The sequence below is a fragment of the Pteropus medius genome, unplaced genomic scaffold (assembly GCF_902729225.1).
Source record: "Pteropus medius unplaced genomic scaffold, Ma_sr-lr_union100, whole genome shotgun sequence".
NCBI classification, from domain to species: domain Eukaryota; kingdom Metazoa; phylum Chordata; class Mammalia; order Chiroptera; family Pteropodidae; genus Pteropus; species Pteropus medius.
Window position 1 is genome coordinate 44,379,903 of NW_024344378.1, and position 19,646 is coordinate 44,399,548.

Genomic DNA, 19,646 nt, shown 5'->3' on the forward strand with positions numbered 1-19,646 from the left:
TAAGAGCCTTTCTCTCTAGAGCCTAGTGATTCTTCCTTAATGATGCTCAAGCCTCCTGAATGAATTGTTACATACGACAGATTTTTCTGTTTATGGCACATCACAGTAGAGTCCCAAGTCACAGCCAAGAGCCAAGGTGAGACGCCTTGAGTGTTGGGCTCACAGACTCAGCTTTTAATTCTCATGCACTACTTCGACACAAACACAAATGAACATAGAACCCACGGCTTCCTTTCATAGTAACATGGACATTAGTTTCAATCACAGGATGCCTCCAATAATTTTAATATTGTCAAAAAAACCTCTTGTGTTTTGCTTCCCATTCTATTTGTTGATACTTTTAGAACCTCAATTGGGGTTTTCTAAAAGCCCGTCTTTCTACAAGCCTAGTAAATGCACAAGCACAGGTTTGTTTCATTACCTATTTTGCCAAATGTAGGATTCAACTGGATATCTCCAATTCCGTATAAAATGAGTGAAACACAGCTAAACTGGATCCAGGCCTTACTATCTATCATATTAATATGACTGTTCAAAAGTTTGCCATGTCCATCCTGTCACAGAGATGACCACCAATCCCGGGACCACCACATATTCCAAGGCTCTCAAACAGTACTAAATTTATTTCTAGTGGAATGTGTGAACTGGCCTAGCCTTTTCTTTTTCCTGGTAGCAAATTTTATGTCTCTTACATCCATTGTATATATTTCTCCCCATAAGTAGGGAGAAACTTTTGCTTTCCCCCACACAACAAATGTCACATGTTCAAACTCAGAACCAAGGCAAAAAAAAAAGACAGAAAAGTTTGTTTCAACTTTTTATTAAAATGCTTAGGATACAGATTGACTTTCTTTTGTAAATGACTGTTTTACTTTTCCTGAAATAGGACATATATGCACTCTGATAAAACAGAATGAAAAGTCTCAATTCATGGGAGTTCCTGTACGAAGCTCTGATCCCTGCTGTTAGGAGCCAAGCTCAACAGCAGCTTCTTTCTACTATTTTATTATAGGAAATGTTTTCTGTGGTCCAAGAAATAGACAAGTGCTACTTGACTTTTCAATCCCCTCTTTCTCCAGTGGCCAAAATAGACCACTTTCACAAAGAGCCACCCTGCATAGAAGCCATAATTTTCTAGCTTGCTACAAAGTGATTAGGGGTAAAACAAAAACAGGAAAAACACTAAAACAATCATATTTTTCATGTCTCTGGATAGAGAAGTATGGATTACCTTTAGCCAAAGGAAATTAAAAGTATGAAGGTTAACTACCTAATTATTTCACCATTAGCTAGACTTATTCACTTAAGGCTTTAACCCCTTTCCAAACCAACAATTTTGTCTTAATCCAGCTAAACTTGCTCGTTAATGAAAGTCATGCTCTTCCCAGACTTATACTTCACTGAGCCTCTACATTTGGACCTGGCAGTGAAAAGTATGCTTTCCCAACAGGTCAGTACTGAAGACTAACAACGAGAAATCCAACTAAAGAATGATACTCTCTCACCCCAGGAATATTATCCACTTTCCCTACCCTCACATTAGAAGCAAGAATCCACTGAATTCAATCCTCTGCAAATAAGCATCATCATAACAATTTTCAATTTTGAGGAAACTACCTCTAATCATTCATTAAAGGAAAAAGGAATGAAGATATCCTCCCTTAAGACCATCTCCCTTCCCATCATCTTTTACTGCAAGGGTAGAAAATTGGTTAAGATCATGAAAATCCAATTTCACATATGGCATTAAGAAATAAGGATATAAAAATAATCCTCATCACACTACTGGAGATTCGGAGACTTCTGTACTGGGTGCTTACTGACAGTAAGTGATATGGGCTCTAAAGAAATAGCTCTACATAAGATTCTTGGATTAGTTTCTCCAGCTTATTTCTGGAACAGAGAAAGGCAATTTCACACACACACACAAAAGGAAAAGCTACAGATGTTAACCTTTAAATACCAGAGAAAATTGATGTAAGTTCACGAACAGTCCAATAAAGAGACCAAATTCTGCAAGTGGAAAATTTAAAGCCCACTGTGTAAATCTTTCTTAGATTCAACCAAATGCTACACCACCAGATTTTTAAGTTCTCAAGTGACAAAATTAAGAGCCCTTCTATTCAGAAAAACCGATTCTCCTATTCAGAAAAACTCCCCCTGGAATATGTGCAAAAGTAAATGACACACATCTGTAGTATATAACAACTTTGTATAACTGAAAATGAAAAAGGTGCTATAGGGAAATGAAACTTTGTAACAGTTAAAAGCAAAGATGGGCTGAAATTCTTAACTTTATAAGTAATAATAATAACCCACTCTATAATTAACTCCTCTGCAGTGAATAATCTGCTATACACTCCATGATGAGGAATAACCCTAGCTTGCCACAGTGGAAACCTGCTTGAACTGCGAGGGCAGGATTCTGCCCTTTCCTAGTTCTCTGTGTACAAGGTGATGCCACCTGCTATAAGGCAGTTCAACAGACAGGGGAGCTTCTCTCAGCAACCTGCTAACTCAACAAGATTAAGTTCACTTGACGAGCCTCCAACATCTATCTGTGCATAATTTTATGAAGTATCTAAATGCCATTCACTAGATTTAAAAAAAAAAAAAGGGAATAGAAAACTCTGGACCAAGTAAATTGTAAACTCAGAAAGTTAGGAGGGAAACCAATTACATTAACAACACTTTCTTTAAAAAATAGAATCGCTTTCTTTTGAAATTAACCACAGTGGTGAGACGTGTTTTTCTTTTCCCGTGCCCCATGATGGCACACAGCGTTACCCAGCAAATCCTGCCAGTTTCCAAGTCCCAGGATGCTGACCTGCACCAGCACATGGGGCAGCGTTACCTCCGGGCAGTGTGGAGAAGAGCACATATCACCACTGGGCGATGGGAGAGCTGACAGAGACTGTTGGCTTCTCAATGCCAGACATAGTTGGAGAGCTTTCCTTGTTCTATTAGAAAAGTTCATGAGGAAGTTGTGAATAGGATCAGTCCAGAGGAGTAAAACTCTTTTATTTTCACTGTCCAAACATCAGTCAATATACTGGGAGAGCCAACGGAAGCCCTCTCCATAGCCTTGCCTCTTGAGCACGCTGCACATGAACACTTCCATGGGGCGGGCATTCAGCTCCTTAAGGGTCACATTCCCCTAAAGGAGACAAAACCAAGAAAGGCCTGTTAGCTAGCATCTCTGTGATGGAAAAGCTTGAAAGGGTGATCACAAAAATCACTGTCTCCTTTCTTTAAAAGCAAATCTAAAGAGGGATTAATTACAGAAATGTGGTCAAGGCAACACAGATGATTTCCCAAGAATTTCATGCTTTCAGGACAGAATAAGCAGCAAAGTCCTATTCCTAGCCTCTCTCTGTGAAGGGCATTTGCTTTGAACACACCAACGTTCATCTGGCCAGCTACAGCAGCAAACCAAGAAGAAGGCTGCTGGACAGAGAACCAGCATGCTCTCTGATGGACAAGCTCCCAAAGAAGTCTGGGAGTTTTTAGAAATAAGGACATTTTCGTTAATGCAAGCGTTCAGAAATATACATTAATAATAGGTTACATTGAGGAAATTAAGAATTCACATGCGTGTAAAATTTGTGCGGAAGGGAAACTAAATGAATTAAAGAAAGCATTTCTGAAAGAAACATAACCAAGAGGCAAGACTGAGGAACCATGTAAAGTTAAAAAGTTATCATAAATTCCTCAAAAGAAAAAAATTTTAAATTAAATATGTCAAAACCCTGAGCTGAAAAACCAGGGTTACTGCTTAATTAGAGCTCATCTAGGTTTTCTCTCACAAGCACACTTTTCTGCATTAGTCCTTCCAATTGGAGACAACATAACCTATTGATCTGGAAGACTCAGGTTCTATTTCTGGTCTTATCACTGGCTTGCTGTATAAACATGAATAATCCTGTTCCCTCGTCTTCAAAATGGGGTAATAGTCCATTCTCCCTCAGCAAGGGGCAATGAGGATAATCCACTGCTTTGATTTCAATGCTTAGAAAGTGATATATATAAATGATCACTCTTCATAACTGGAAACCTCCAATCAAAAAAAAGAGTTGATTTCTAGCTAAAAAGCACTCTTTCAAAAGAGATTTCTCAGAACCAAATTTGAAAGATAGTCAAAAAATTTTTAAATGGTAAGTTTGCCTGTTGTCCATTTCCTTCATCCTCATATACCTGAGGAATGTATTGCATTAAAAAACAGTTAAAGAAAAAACATGCTGACTTCAGAGAATCTACGAATTACCTATTAACAAAACAAATCCTAAGCCCAGTTAAACTTTAGTAGAACGGTAAATAAAATCTAGACAGCAAAATATGAATATTTTAAAAGCTATGAATTTCCTTTAATAATATGTCCCCTGAAGATTTTTCTCTTACCTTTCCTGTGGTCTGTCCATAAAGCCCAAATATCTCACGGAGTTTTTCTTCACTAATTGCATCTGTTCTGTCGATTTTGTTACCCAAGATAAGGATTGGCACATTGGATATTGTTTCATCAGTCATTAAAGCCTAAAGACAAGACAAAAAATGAGGAATCTATTTATAAAAGCCCACCAGATAACGAAAACCACTTTGACTTTTACTTGTCTATAAGGTATCAAATATAAAGTGAAAATCTGATCTTTATACCTGAGTGATTAACTTAATCTTAAAAGTTAATCCTGACATTACACATTTAACACCCTTAATATTAGGTAAAAAGCCCCTAAAAATATCTTGACGTTAGGTAAAAATCCTCTAATGGCCTCAAAGCAATTGCAACTTAAGGCTGCACCTATTTACAAAGGAGCAGAACTACCCCAATCTTAAAGCTAAGTCACTCAGCCACAAGCTATCCTCAGGTTATCCACTGAACACAGTCCTAGACACATGAATGCTCTGGCTACAGAGCCTCAAAAATGAAGACAGGAACTCCCTAAGTATTCACTGTGTGCCCAATGTGTGCAAAGCACTATCTCAGGTACTGAGAGGGATACGAAAGGAAGGGTAAAACACATCCCTGGCCTCAAGAAATCCTCACTCTATGTTCACACATCTATCAACAAACCAAGGCAAATGGACGATTAACTGTCACAATGAATGGGGAAAGACTATAAATACTAAAAGATATTCTGGGAAATAAAATGGTAATGTAGGCTTGAGGAAAGTCTTAGCAAAGCTATGGAACCTAAACTGGTTTCTAAATAGGGGGCAGAATTTAGATAGGTGGAAAGGAGAAAGAATACAAACAATGGCTTTACAGCAGGCAAAGAACTCAGGAAGCTGCAGAGTATCACCTGTCTGGATTAAAGCATTTATGTTGACGTGTAGTGACGGAGTAAGCGAGATGGGAAGGGATGACCAACATTTGGTGCCAGTCTGAGAGGTTAGCTGCAGTAGAACCTGAAGACCCCACAGAGAGAGAATCTATACTTTTAGTACAATGAATTCACGAATAGTATCTATGTATGGTGCTTAGGTAAGAGATGATCTAGCTTAAGATGGCAGTATATAATGAATAGTGCACCAGACATTTTGAAGTAAGAAGTAAAGAGTCTAAAGTTTAAATGATAGGACAGACAAAAGAGGAGTCAAAGCTGGCAGTGACTTCAAGCCTGTATTTGGTTCTGGTATCGAATACAATGTAAGGGGAGGTTCCCCAGCCAACAAGCAATTCTTGGGACATCAGCTGGGTTTTCTACATTCAACTCAATTCTGACACTAGCTACCCAGAGATAGCATCAATTTCCACAGGTTAAGGGTTCAGTTCAACAAGACTGCCCCCAACACCTTCACATACCAGTCACAAGTCCAAGCTGTTATCTGTACATCTGACTGACTATAAAATCAGAAGTTCCCACAACCCCCTCCTTGGGTTTGTTAAATTGGCTAGAATGACTCATAGAACTCAGAGAAACATTTTACTTACTAGATTACTGGTTAATTATAAAAGGATATAACTCAGGCAACAGTCAAGATAGAAGAGATGCATAAGGCAAGGTATGGGGAAAGAGCAGAGAGCATCTATGCCCTTTCTCCAGGAGAGCTACTCGCTAAACCTCCATGTGTTCACCAACCTGGAGAGTTTTATGGAGGCTCTAATCAGTCATAATTGATTAAATCATTGGCCACGGGCAACTCCAGCCCTTTCCTTCCTTCTCAGAGGTTCTAGGATGGGGCTGAAAGTTCCAACTTCTAATGGTTGGGTCTCCTGGCAACCAGCCCCCATCCTTTGGTAGGTATCCAAAAGCCACCTCATCGACATAACAAAAGATACCTATGTAGCACTCCCCACTTAGGTTTGGGGAGCTGTGTGCCGGTAACTATGGCTGAAGACCAAATATGTATGAGAAATACATTTTGATCATCTGAATGACTAAATATATATTTCTTATAAATCACAATATTGCACTGAGAATCTAGTTCTGACAGGAAAAACTTGAAAAGGAGACTATAGAGTTGAACAGATAAAGAAGAATATGCTTTGACTATTCATTCTATCAATGTACCTACTATGTAACCAATGCTTTGCTAAATGCAGGAGTTTCGCAAAGAACTAAGACAAGGTCCCTACTATCCAAGTTCACAGTCCGGTGGGAGAGACCTATAAGAAAACCAGTAAAGACAACAGACACTGATGAGGTGGAGAGTCTAACAGTCTGAGAGTTCAGGAAAGGCTTCCTAGTAGTTATAGCTGAACTCTGAGATCTCTTAAAGGACATTTTGAAATTTACCAGCAAAACAAGGTAGAGGGGCAAGTGAGAAAGCTGTGCAGGGATAGCCACTTCTGCATACGCAAGGTAGGGCAAGTTGTTCTGTATGCTGAAATGTAGTTCAAAGTAGGCAACAGAGAGAAAAGCAGCTGGAGAAATAAACAGAAGAAAGCTCATGAAAGATTTTATGTGCTACATAAAAGATTTGTGGATTTTAGCCTAAAAGTGATAAAGATTTATTAAAAGATATTAAGTAGGGCAATGACAAGTTTGAAAAAGTTCCTTCTAGCATTATTACAGTATATGGCAGGGTGGTAGTAGCGGAATCTACAGTAATTCACAGGGTCTGGACTGCATGTCCAGGTAGATGGTGGGAAAGATGAATAGTTCCATTCTAGGACAGAACTGGTAGGTAGAGTTGTCTAGCAGGCAGCACTATGTATGAGGCTAGAACTCAAAAGGTTTAGACGAGAGAAATCCATTTGGGAGTCACTGTCACGTGGATGGGTGATGAAGGAATGGGAGTAGCTTGGGAAAAAGTATAGGCCCTGGGGAACACCAAGATTTAAAGGCTAAGCAGAGAAACGGGTACTTATGAAAGAGTCTAAGAAGTTTCAGTGAAGGAGCGAGCTCCAAAATCAAGAATGTAAAAGGGAGTTTAAAGAGAATGGCCAGTGCCAAAAGGTCAAGTAAGAGAAGGACTGCCCTACAGGCAATTCTCCATGAGACTTTAGTATAAATTCTAGAAACATTCGAATAAGCTTGAGACAGGTTCGAATTGCCAAGAATGCAGAGAGACACTTATAAATCAAAGAGAAAAAAAGAAGTGTAGGGCAAAGCAGTAGGGATAACAAAGGCAACATAGAACCTGTCAAGCCAAGATGCAATGTTGAGAAATGAGAACACTTGGAGTCCTTGATAGTATCAAATGCTGCATGTGACCAAAACTGAAGACTGAGAACAGACTCTTAAGGTCTAGCAAGTCATTCAGTGCAAGGGTGGGCAGGCACCATCTGAGAGGGCAGATTCAAAATGTTAAGTACTCTAATCTCTTTTAAGGGTTCACTATGCCAGCACTTCATAAAGAATGGCCACAGGAGATATGTAAAAAGAGAAAGATGTTAATTATGCTGGGATAACAGGCATAAACTGAGGAGCATCTTGAGTAAACTGGACACCGAGCCACCCCTTGATAGATATAAACAAAGTTAATTTATTCAAGTTCAAGCTGAGTTAGTTTCCTTAGGACCCTGAAAAGCAATGTTGTAGATTTTAAAACACTTTCTTCCCATACTAAGACTTTCATCAAATGTTAACTGGAATGATTAAGTATTGGCACCACTGAGCTGTATTTCTTAAAAAGAAACAGAGGTCAAGAAAGGAAAAAAATATAAACATACATTAAGCTCAACTTTGGATTCCATGAGGCGAGAATGATCTGCACAGTCCACCAGAAAGACAATCCCATTAATTGCTGGGAGATAATTTTTCCAAACCCGACGTGCTAAAAAAGACAAAGTTTACAGTTGCATCAATAAAAATACACATATTTTGAAAATAAATAACCTGATGGTCTATGAAGTGGGCAAATCTTTACCAGGTTTCAACAACATTAGACTCCATATAATTTTCCGACTCTTAGCCATTACTAAATCAGAACAGAAGGTATAAACTAATGGTCCATGGACTGAATCTGATTTTTCAAAGTTCAAAAACCAAGGTTTCTGCCTGATTTTCTGATGTACTGCACTATCTCTGGCAATCTCATGTCTACCTACTCACATGCCAATTGCCAATGGTAACTGTGCAGTGGCTGCCCCTTTAGATGAGGGCTGGGCTCTTCAGTTTGCCTGTTTCCACCACTCCCTACTGTCTTACACCCAATTTCACTCACTTAAATCACCCATCTCGTCTCTGAAGCCATTTGTTTGCAACCTCTGAGTTAAAATATCATGATGTAAATTACTTGTCTAAGTAACTTTAGACCTAAGTTAGTTCCCAACTAACCAATGTGTAATTATACTGACACACTCATCTGCTCAGCCCTCAAGAAGACTGGGCCTGACAAGTGGTTAAAATTCCCAGGCCAATCACCTCGGTCTCTTGTTTTTAACGTGGTGTGCCCTATAAGTTTTATTTTTTTGTTTATGACATGAAATGATAATTGTTTAGGAAGCAACACTTCAATTGTATTATGATTTCTAAGCCATTCATTTCTAGTCCTTTCAACGGGATTCTATCTCGAACAGATAGTAATGGTTACTTCTGAAGAGCAGGACTGGGAAGAAGAGGTTGCGGGAACTTTCATTTTTACCTTCCATAGCTGTATACTCATTTGTTATACTGAACCTACACTACTTTTATAGGGTAAATTTTTAAAGTTATATATTAAAAAAAAAAACTTCCAAATGTACCGCATTTTAATAACTCCTATATATTGGTGGCTAGGTTATTTTGAAAAAGTGTTTCTGTTAAGTAAATTTTCCTCAAACAAAAGTATGTAAACATTTCTCTTCTTACTCTATCAAAACCAGAAAGCTAAATTAGCAAACCAAACAATACACAATTCCCAGTTCCAGTGTCTAAAAACATCTACTGCTCTGCATTCTCCAAATGGTCTCGATTCAGCTTATAATTATACTACTTCTGAATTTAAATTTGTAAGCAGTTACAACTTTTGGAAAAAAAGGCAAAAAAAAAAGAGAAAGAAGTAGAAAAAACACCATACATCCATTGCTACCAAATTGAAAATACAAGCTCATTATAAAAAAAGGAAACAAGATGTGTAATCCTCCATCAAAACACATCCACTAATGTTTCTGTATACTTTTTTCAACATTTTCTGTACAAATATTTTATGTGATTGTGATCATACTATTATATGATTTTGTAGCATATAAATATTCAATAAAATAAATGTAATTATATGTTGATGTAATCACTGACTATAAAATTATTTCAACTGCTTCTCAGCCTTTTGGCTAAATTTTTTTTGCTGAATAATTTAACTTTCCAATATTCTATTTTTTAACTAAATTTTTAAAAAACTGTAATTAGATTCAACCTAATATAATGCTCCAAATGAAACTTCTAAACTCAATTTAAAAACAAATGAGTAAATTTGAAAGCATCTCAGGAGTTCTTTCTTCTACCTTCCAGAATATTTATTCCCACATCGTAAATGTTTTACTCCTAAGCCTAGAGTCTTGCCAAATGTAAAGTGAGTGTCCATCAGATAAAGATGCCCTATTCTGTATATCTTTAAAAGACATATAAGACACTTGATAGGGATTTGGGAACCAGACAGACATAGCCTGAGTAAGGCAAAATGCACTGAGGAGAATAAGAAGGTAGAAGAAAATGTTCTACCAACTGACCCAAATAGGTAGAGAATATAAAATATCAATTTAGATCATAGTGGTCACATAGGAGTCATTGTATCATTTTTGCAACTTTTGACAAGTTTGAAATTACTGAAAATAATAACTTAATTTCCTATATACTTATACTCCATTAAGTAAAGGATACAAAAGAGACAAGATTAAATTCAATGTGCTATTCTACTGGATCATGTTCAAACGAAAAAATACTATAAAGGAGATTATTAGGACAATTGACAAAAAAGGAATATACACTATAGAGTAGATAAAAATAACATTTTCTGTATTTGATACCTATGTTTGATATTCATATATAATGGAATATTCTTGTTCCTAGGAACTATGCATTAAGGCATTAAGGAATAAAAGAGCATGATGAACTCACAAATGGTTCAAGAAAAAAATGTTAACATGTATTATATAGAGGAAGACTAATTAGTCTGGGCAAAAGGTATAAAGAAGTGAGTTCTGTATTATTTACGCAACTTGTGACAAGTTGGAAATTACTTAAAAATAACAAGTGAATAAATCAACTTCATTAAAGTAATAAGAACTCAATCTTAAGTGCAAGCAATTTAAAAGGCAAAAATGACACTGATTTTAAAAAAATGAGGAGGAACACAGAATGAATCATAAGTCATACATCCTTTCACTGAATGGTCTCTTTCTTACCTTGCTCATGCCCACCAAGATCAAAAGTTGTAAAAGTCATTCCAGCAATTGTCAGCTCTTCTGATGCTAAAAAATGATCAAAAGAGAAAAAATAAATTTCTCCATCCAACAAGGCCCAGCTACCAGGAGTATAAGCTAATACAAATACAAAACTTAATAAAGCTTTCGCCTTGTAAAGAATACAAGTGTGAAAACATTATTAAATTATTTTAAAAGGCCAAGTTTTTTCTCTAAGGTGTATGCTGCTTCTTAGAAGCAGGTATGAGAGATGCGTCCCATTTCAGGACTAGTGAACTATCTGAAAAGATAGTTCCAGAGGTTTAGATTTATGAGTATGTGACCTGAGTAGGTCTTATAGAAAATTTTTTTTCAGTTGAGCTGTCTTTTGGGACTTCAGTTAATAAAAGAATTGCATCAATTGGGGATTCATCCCCAACCCTGACATTGACCTTTAAATATCAAAAGGTCACCTGTTGTTTTCAAACCTACTTGGATGTAATGTTGGAACATGTTGGCCCAATCTGTCATCTTTGAGCATGTGCAGAAGAGTGGTTTTGCCTGCATTGTCCAAACCCAAGAATACAAGTTTTCCAGATTTCTTGTAGAGTCCTAAAAGAGGAAAAAAAGTTTCAACATAATTTTGCTTTCTATATACTAAAGGCTTCTTATATTTAAATTGTTGGAGGAAATGCAAAAAGTTTGAAATCTATGATAAATTTCAAGGAAAACGGCTTTACCTAGGAACTGGAGCACACTGCTGAAGCCATTGTAGATCCATTCAAAGATGAAAGACATTATTAACGCTTACTACCTGTAAAAAATACAAAAGCAGCAAACATTAGCTTTCTGAATGCTAGTACATTTCTGGAGAAGTTTACTCTCATTCCCTGGCTTTGATGCATGTTTACAGTCCCATGATTTTGGGGATAAGAAAACAAAGGAAGTCTCTGGGGTCCTCAGATCTGGACAAACTCCTGGTTTTCTAATAGTTTAAACTTTTGGTTTTCTAATAATTTTTAATCTATGATACTCAGAGGATCAGGAGTTAAAGATATACTTTCCTCTTTTTCTGTGTGACTCACTCCTCCAGGCAGCTGCTCATTCACATTCCCTAGATACACCACTGCTGTCTACCAGTTAGCAAAACCTCTAGGAAATCAGTCCCATCAATAATCTGGATCAAAATGTCACATCGATGCACTAAGTAGAAAATAAGAATGAAAAAAAAAAAAAGGCATATTAACCAGAATGAAAAACATATTAACCCATCTCCCTGTAAACCAGTCTAAAAAACAGTCACCAAAAGTCTTTTGGGCACACAATTTGCCCTGTTGCATTTATCAATACTATCTCTTCTTAAACAATATTTGTTTAAGCCCTAGATATATGTCTCAACTTATTAAAAAGATGGTATCACCATTCTGGAGAACTATGAAGCAGTAAGAAGATAATCCTTTCATAATGTGAATAATCAAGACCTAACCATTTTACAAATACAGATTTTCTTAAAATAAGAATACTTGTTCAGGACATTGTGGTAGGTTCCTAGGCAAGTACACACCTTAATTAGTACTAATATTAACACCACTTTTTTCTACTGTTTCTCATAGGCCTAGACAAAACAAAAGATGACCCAAAGCAGCAAAAGATCTACATACACTAGTAATAAGCAAGAGGACCTACGCATAAAGTTAAGAGAGGAGGATCTAGAGCCAATGGTGGATGTTAAGGTTTCTCAGAATCAGCACTGAACTTATGTCTCTCTGGTGCAAAAAGTGAAAAAAAAGAAGACCCCCCCACTCTGCTTTCACTCCTGTCCATCAAAAGCATCTGAACACAAGCCTTTATACTACATATGAGCAACTGCTTTCAAACAAAACTTTTGTAAAGTTTTGTTTTTCAAAAAAATAAATAAAAGTTTAGTTTTGTTACTTTTAATAGTGACCTGTAAATGGTTTATACATAAAAATCCATCTATATTCTTCAAAGAATGCTAGATGAATTAGAAATTGGAAAATTAAGATAGTGTTCATTTTCTTTTTCATCCAGTTACTGTGTTTTTGTTTTTGTAAATCAGGCCTGTGGCCTGACCTATAAATTTTAGGGACTACTTAATATTATTTTCTATGACTGTTACCATAGAGGGCCAAATGAAACTTGGGAGTTTGAGTGAGGGTAAAGACTGAAGGCAAAAGCTTTTATAAAAAGATACTAAATACGTTTTTCTTTTTTTTTTGCCCTTTCAGTAACAGCAAAATATACTATGGCAGAAAGAACAAATTTAGCATGTTTCCAGTTTTGTCTGGAAACGTGGCCTGCACTTTAAGAAATCAATGACTTAAATCACTTACAAAGTACCTGTACTTAAGTTCCCACTGTTGGTAAATAAAAGAACCATGTGCCACTCCTCTGCAATCCCACAAACAAGCCATCTTTTCCTTCCCTCCTTTTCTCAGTCTATCACCTGGAAAAGTGCAGCTCGCCTTTAGAAAGCACCTCTCGTTTAGATCACTTCCATTCTGATCACTCCTTTAAAACTCAACACTCATGAATTTATTTGCACTACACTGGTTTGCAGTCAGTAGTTTACAGACTCTCGTAAAGTTTTACTACATCGTTTTAGAAGTCTTCCCAACTAGATAAATTCTTGGAAGGTGAGAAGGGAAAAACCCCACTTTAAGGAATTTTTCATGATAACTGAACTACTTTGATTTTCCATTTATTTTCCTTTGGCATACCTGCTTTACAAGTCCTATAATTTTTCTCGCCAAAATGATCGACAGAGAGTGCTTGAAGAAACTCTTCAGGTGAAGTTAAAAAATAATAAAAATCCTTATTGGACACAAAGACTTGTGCTGCATTGCTCCCCAAAATTAAGGAAATGGCTTTGATAGCACCTCCATCCTTGAGATTCTAGGATCTGTACCTCTCATGAGTAGTTTTACAGTTTATGCAGTAACTGCATATACATCTCATTTCAATCTCACATCAACCCCACCGGGCAGGAATCCTTGGCCTCATTTATATTTATTATTTATTTATTTTTTTAGGCGAGGCAATTCTTGGTTGACCTCACAGATTGCAAGGACCTTGTCAGCTTACAATACCTTATTTTTTACTTTTTACACCTACAGCACCTGGTCTTCCTAGGTGGTCTCCCATCCAAGTACTAACCAGGCTCGACCCTGCTTAGCTTCCGAGATCAGGCGGGATTAGGCTTGTTCAGGGTGGCATGGCCATAGACTCTTCGCCTCATTTAACAAGATGAAGATGATGATGCTCCTAGGTTAGCTGGCTTAATCAAGACTGCTCAGCTGGAAAAGTAACAATGCCAAAATAAGCCCTCCTCTTTTAATGCCAAAGCCACAACTCTTCTTGTTAATGTCACATAAAACTCATATCAAAGTTACACAACTGCTTTTAAAAAGATATAAAACGTCCTTAATCCACCAACTACACAGATAATCTTCTAAAATTTTCTTCCTTACAACACACCGCACCTTTTGAATGGTCTATTAATAACTAGCATTCTACTTATTTTCTATCCTTGATCCTCTCTACTTTCTGGCACTTTAAGGCAGATCAGAGTACTCTAAAATTTAAGGGCCCTAAACTACCAACGAAAGCACTACCAATGTACCCAAAACTAAAATTTGCAAAATTCAGGAATGATTGATCAAATAAATAAAAAGGAAAAGCACTAGGCTGACTGTTAGCCAATAAAGAATCTATGCATCACTTCTTATACATACTCATTACTTCTATACACACTCAGAACTCCTTTGAGACACTATTCCAGACAGACCTGGGGTAGCTGGCAGCTGCCTTTTACCCAAGACTCCTGCTTAGCTGCAGGATATATGTCAAAGACCAGCCTACTGTAAAGCTCCATAAGCCCACTGTCACAACTTAAGCAGATGGATCGAGGTAAAGAAGGAAAGAGCTAGGGAAAACACTAAGTTTTGGTGCCGACGCTCACAAGTGTGCTGACCTCTCCGCTAGAATCGTGCAGAAATTATTAATCTATACCAAAGGAACATGAAGAAACTTTTCCATGCACTGAGGAAAGCGAGAGGGCAAAGATGGAGGTGGAAGGAGAAAATACGGGGTTCTACCGAGGACATCTGATGATAACACAGAGGGGTGAAGTGGGAGCGAAGGGGAGCCTTGGACTAGGAGCCAGGAGAACTGGTTCCAACGTTCACGCTTGTTATCTGTGGGGCCTTGACCAATTCACTGTGCCTCAGTGAGCCTCAGTTCCCAAGTCTGTAAAACAAGGATAATCAAAGTCTCCCACCCGCCTCCCCGAGGGCTGTGAGGCTCATCCCAGACAGGGGGTGTGAAACCATTTCGTAAACCAGAGCGCACAGTACAGACAAGAAAACTGTTAATCTGCACAGCAGGGGCAAAACCCCTGAGCGGAATGCAGGGCCGACCTGAAATCCAGAGACCGGCAGGGAACCGAGCAGACCTGGCTGAGTAAGCCCATTCCCGCCCAGAACCAGCCCAGCGGCTCCACAGAACCGCCTGCGTGTCACTTCCCCCCCCCAACCCCGCCTGCGCAGGCCTCCGCCCCGACCCTCCCGCCGTCCGCTCCAGCCCCTCCGACCCAGACTCCTTCCCTCGCCCCGGCTGCCTGACTCACGGCCTAGGGGGTTCCTCCGGAGGCAGCGGGCGGCTTCGACCCTCCCTCAGAGCACACAACCCAGCAGCAACCCGAACCGCCAGCTACTCGCCGGATATACGTAACATTCCCTCCCCCGGGACTTCCGGGCGCGTGCTTGCCCCCGCCCCTTCGTAGCGTCACCGCGCTGTGCTACCGAGGCGGGCGAGGTGGGCGGGGTGGGGAGCCCCCTACCTGAGACTTCGGCCGCGGCGGGGCGGACCTCAGGCGTGACGAAGCACGCTCGGGGGCTGGCCCGACGTGGGCACGCCTCCTCCCGTACAGAGAGCTGGACGCGCGAGACGTGGCAGCGCCGCGTTCCAGAGGGTGGAGGCAGCGTCCTGGAGGCTCGCGGTGGATCTAGACGCTGGGCATCGTGACTTCAAATCGGACTGCCTTCTCCGGCGCATGGGGGAAGTCGGAATTGGTGACCGACGGTTAGGTAGGTTCTCGGAAAGATTTGATCTGAGATCCCTCGACCTAAGGTGGATCTCTGCAAACTTTTGCTTTTAAGTCACATTGCCCTGTGATAGCCTACTTTTTAGGACTGCTAATATTTTTTGAGAATTTGTTCCAAGCAGTGCACTGAGTACTTGGCATACCTCATCTCATCTGACCCTCATTACAGTCCTATTAAACAGATAGTTATTATCCCTAGTTTACAAATAGAGAACCTAAGTTCAGAATAGTCTGGTAACCAAGCCCAAGTTCATTTGCTAGAGAGTGGCAAAGTGGCAAAGTAACACGTTGGCTCCTACTTTTGTCCGTCACATGCATTTTCTCATTTAATTCTATGAGATTGGTGTGATGCTCCCATTTTACAAATAAGAAAACTGAGTCAGATCGAAAAGTGAATGATATTTTGGGGTAGGAAGACACAATATCACCAAGATTTCAATTCTCTTTATGTAAAATTATAAATTTAACATAATTCCTATAAAAGAACTAATAGGATTAATAAGTTATGTATTTTTCTTAAACTACCATATTTGTTCCTAAAATTCAAAAGGAAAAATAAAAATACTACTCAGGAAACAAGCTCTGAAAAAGAAGAACAAGGAGGGAGGAACTAGCACTATCAGATATTAAAACATGTTGTAGATTTTTAGTAATTAAAATAGTTGGTACTAGTGCACAAAAAGCCAAACTAGTGAAACAAAGGACAGAAATAGAACCACATACATGCAGAAATAAAATTAAAGTGGCACCTGGCAACTCCAGCAATACTTTCCCCCACCTTTCATCCTCTGGGTCTTCTGCATTGAGTTTGAATCCTGCCCAGACACAGTATGGGATTAGTCCATGTTTGGAGACTTCTCACCAGTTTTGGCTAAACCAGGGTTACTGTGTTCATGGGGCTTGGAACCCTAATGTGTACATCCCAAAGGCACAGGGCTGCCCCAGTTAACTAGATTACTGCCAATGCATTGGATTACCGGCCTCGATATAAGTACAGTTGCAAGAGGTGTGGGGGGTCCCAAACCATAAGAGCCGTTTGAGGGGAAGCTTGGGAGGAAGGAGAGAGCACACATGCAGATTCTCAGAAGATCTGCAAACTCTACTTACCAACTGACCAGCCTTGGGCAAGTTGACAAATGCCCTAGGCCACAGTGTACCCACCTCTAAGATGGGTGAAAGAGGCATTGCTGTGCATGTTAGCAATTTTCCCCAAGTAGGTTTTCAATAAATGTTTCAATTATGTGCTTAAAAATATATAATAACAGGTTGGGACAATTGGATAGTCAAAAAAACCCTAAAAGTTGAATTTATGAGCCACATGCTCCACCAAATAAGTTCCAAATGATTCAGAGATTTGTATATTTTGAAACAACGCTGTAAAAGTACTAGAAAAATAGAAGAAAGCATGGATGAATTCTTTATAATCTTAAAATGGAAAAGAGCTTTCTGGTTTTGATTGAAAATCCAGAAGCCATTAGAAATTGATAAATTCAACTACAGAAAAATAGAAAACTTTCACATTAAAATAATAATGATGACACCATAAACTCAAAAGACAGATAACGAGTTGAGAAAAAGTATATGTAATTACATCCAAGGCAAGTGAAAAATTAATATGAAAAATACCAACTATCATTAGAAAAATAGGCAAAGGATAGGACCAGACAACTCACAGGAAAAGAAGTGTAAATGGCTCTTAAGCACAATAAACTATTAATGGAAATATTGTAAATGTTATAGAATATACAGATATAGAAAATAATAAAAAATTTAAAACTCATTGAGATTCCATTTTCATCCATTAGGTTGGCAAAATTCCACCTGTTTACTGGTGGCAAGGCTATTTTAAATAGAGTAGTGAAGGAAGACTCCACTCAGGTGTCATTTGGACAGGACCTGAAGGACATCTGGGGATAAAATATTCCAGGCTGAAAACAGCATGTGCAGAGGCCATGAGGCAGGAGTATGCTTGAGTCCATGAACAGCTGGGAGGCCAGAGTAGCTAGGCAGGGATGACAAGGGAAGGAGTAGCAGATGAGGTGAGAGAGGTGTGGGTAAGCGGTTAAGAATTGGAAAGGTTCTGAGACTTTATCTCATTTGCAAGCTAACGACTTAGCCTGATACATTTCCATGGATACTGGCAGAGACGAGACTCCTAGGGCAGAAACAAAGGATTTTATAACCTCAAGCATAGCAAATAGCATGAACTTCATGTTTGTGTCTTTTCCACTTGCTCCCCTCCGCCCCACTCTCCACCTCCTCCCAAGTCCTTTGCAAGTGACACAGAGCAGCCCATATGGTGGGTCTGCATCACAGCTGAGGAACTCCCAGCTTAGGGAACTCAAATCTTTCTTAATAGATTGCAAGCCCTTGACCCAGAAGGAGATATTATTATACTGGACAATAAACAAACCTATCCCCTGCCCCAGAGAGTCTGTCTTCTAAAGCTGTTCGTTATATCTATCTTTGAAAAGATAGTCCAAAGGCAGCCAGTACCTTGGCTCCAAGAAGTATAGAAATGTAAGAGACTCATGGAGAATTGTTTTCCAGTAGAGGGAAAATCTTTAGAATTTTGTAGGCTACTGTGAGAACTTTAGCTTTTATTGTGAGTGATCTGGAGAGCCAGTGGAGTGTTGAAACAGGAGTTTTATGTAATTCTTCTGTCCACTCTATTATTCTCCTACACATGCTCAACATTAGCTAAACAGGTGCTAAGAAACTAAAATGGAGACTGAAAAGCGTCTGTGTTAGTCAAGGTTCTGCAGAGAAACAGAAGATAGGATATATATAAGAGGAGATTTATTTATACAAATTGGCTCATGCAATTATAGAAGCCAAGAGATCCCATGATCTGTCTGCAAGCTGGAGACCCAGGAATGTCAGTGATATAATTCAGTCCGAGTCCAAAGGCCTGAGAACTGGGGAGCTGCTGGTGTAAGTCCTGGAGCCTAGTAATAAACCCTCACATATATGGTCAAGTAATATTTGACAGGAGAGCCAAGAAAACGGGAAAATGATAGTCTCTTCAATAAATGGTGTTGGGAAAATCAAATAACCACATGAAAAAGAATGAAATTGGACTCCTGTTTACTCATAAAAATTAACTTGAAATGGGTTAGAGTCTTAAACATAAGAACTAAAGCTGTAAAACTCCTAGAAGAAAACATGGGGGAAAAAAGCTCTTCAAAATTGGTCTTAACAGTTTTTTGGATATGACACCAAAATCATAAGCAACAAAAGCAAATTAATAAATGGGACTGTCTCAAAAGATAATCATCATTAAGAGACAATCTATAGAATGGAAGAAAAAATTGTAAATTATATATATATATAATATCCAAAATATATAAAGAACTCATATAACTAAATAGTTAATATCCAAAATATATAAAGAACTCATATAACTAAATAGCAAAAAAATATATCCGACTGAAAAATGGGCAGAGGACCTAAGTAGACATTTTTCCAAAGAAGACATACAAATGGCCAACAGGTACATGAAAAGATGCTCAATCACTAGTCATCAAGGAAATGCAACCCAAAACCATAGTGAGATGTTATCTCACACCTGTTAGAATGGCTATCATCAAAAAGACAAGTGTTGGTGTGGATGGGGAGAAAAGGGAACCTTGTGCAGTTTTGGTGGGAATGTAAATTGGTACAGCAACTATGGAAGACAGTATAGGAGTGTCAAAAAATAAAATAGAGCTTCCATATGATCCAGCAATTGCACTTAGGGGTATATCCAAAGGAAATGAA

At 38.6% G+C, this 19,646-nt stretch overlaps 1 protein-coding gene and 1 pseudogene across 2 annotated transcripts; both read right to left on the reverse strand.

Moving 5' to 3' along the window:
• Window positions 1-804: 804 nt before the first annotated feature.
• On the reverse strand, window positions 805-15,544 carry SAR1A (secretion associated Ras related GTPase 1A). 2 transcript variants are annotated; one of them, XM_039872017.1, is made up of 8 exons: window positions 15,411-15,544; window positions 11,827-11,965; window positions 11,503-11,576; window positions 11,255-11,374; window positions 10,766-10,831; window positions 8,114-8,217; window positions 4,399-4,530; window positions 805-3,157 (listed from the first exon to the last, which is right to left on the reverse strand). In XM_039872017.1, exons 3-8 carry the CDS (start codon window positions 11,558-11,560, stop codon window positions 3,041-3,043), a joined length of 597 nt encoding a protein of 198 aa, XP_039727951.1. In that variant the 5' UTR covers window positions 11,561-11,576; window positions 11,827-11,965; window positions 15,411-15,544; the 3' UTR covers window positions 805-3,040. The 2 variants fall into 2 exon arrangements, with proteins under 2 accessions (XP_039727951.1, XP_039727952.1); XM_039872018.1 differs by lacking the exon at window positions 11,827-11,965 and having other exon boundaries at window positions 15,411-15,523.
• Window positions 13,891-14,009, reverse strand: LOC120609957 (uncharacterized; annotated as a pseudogene).
• Window positions 15,545-19,646: the final 4,102 nt, after the last annotated feature.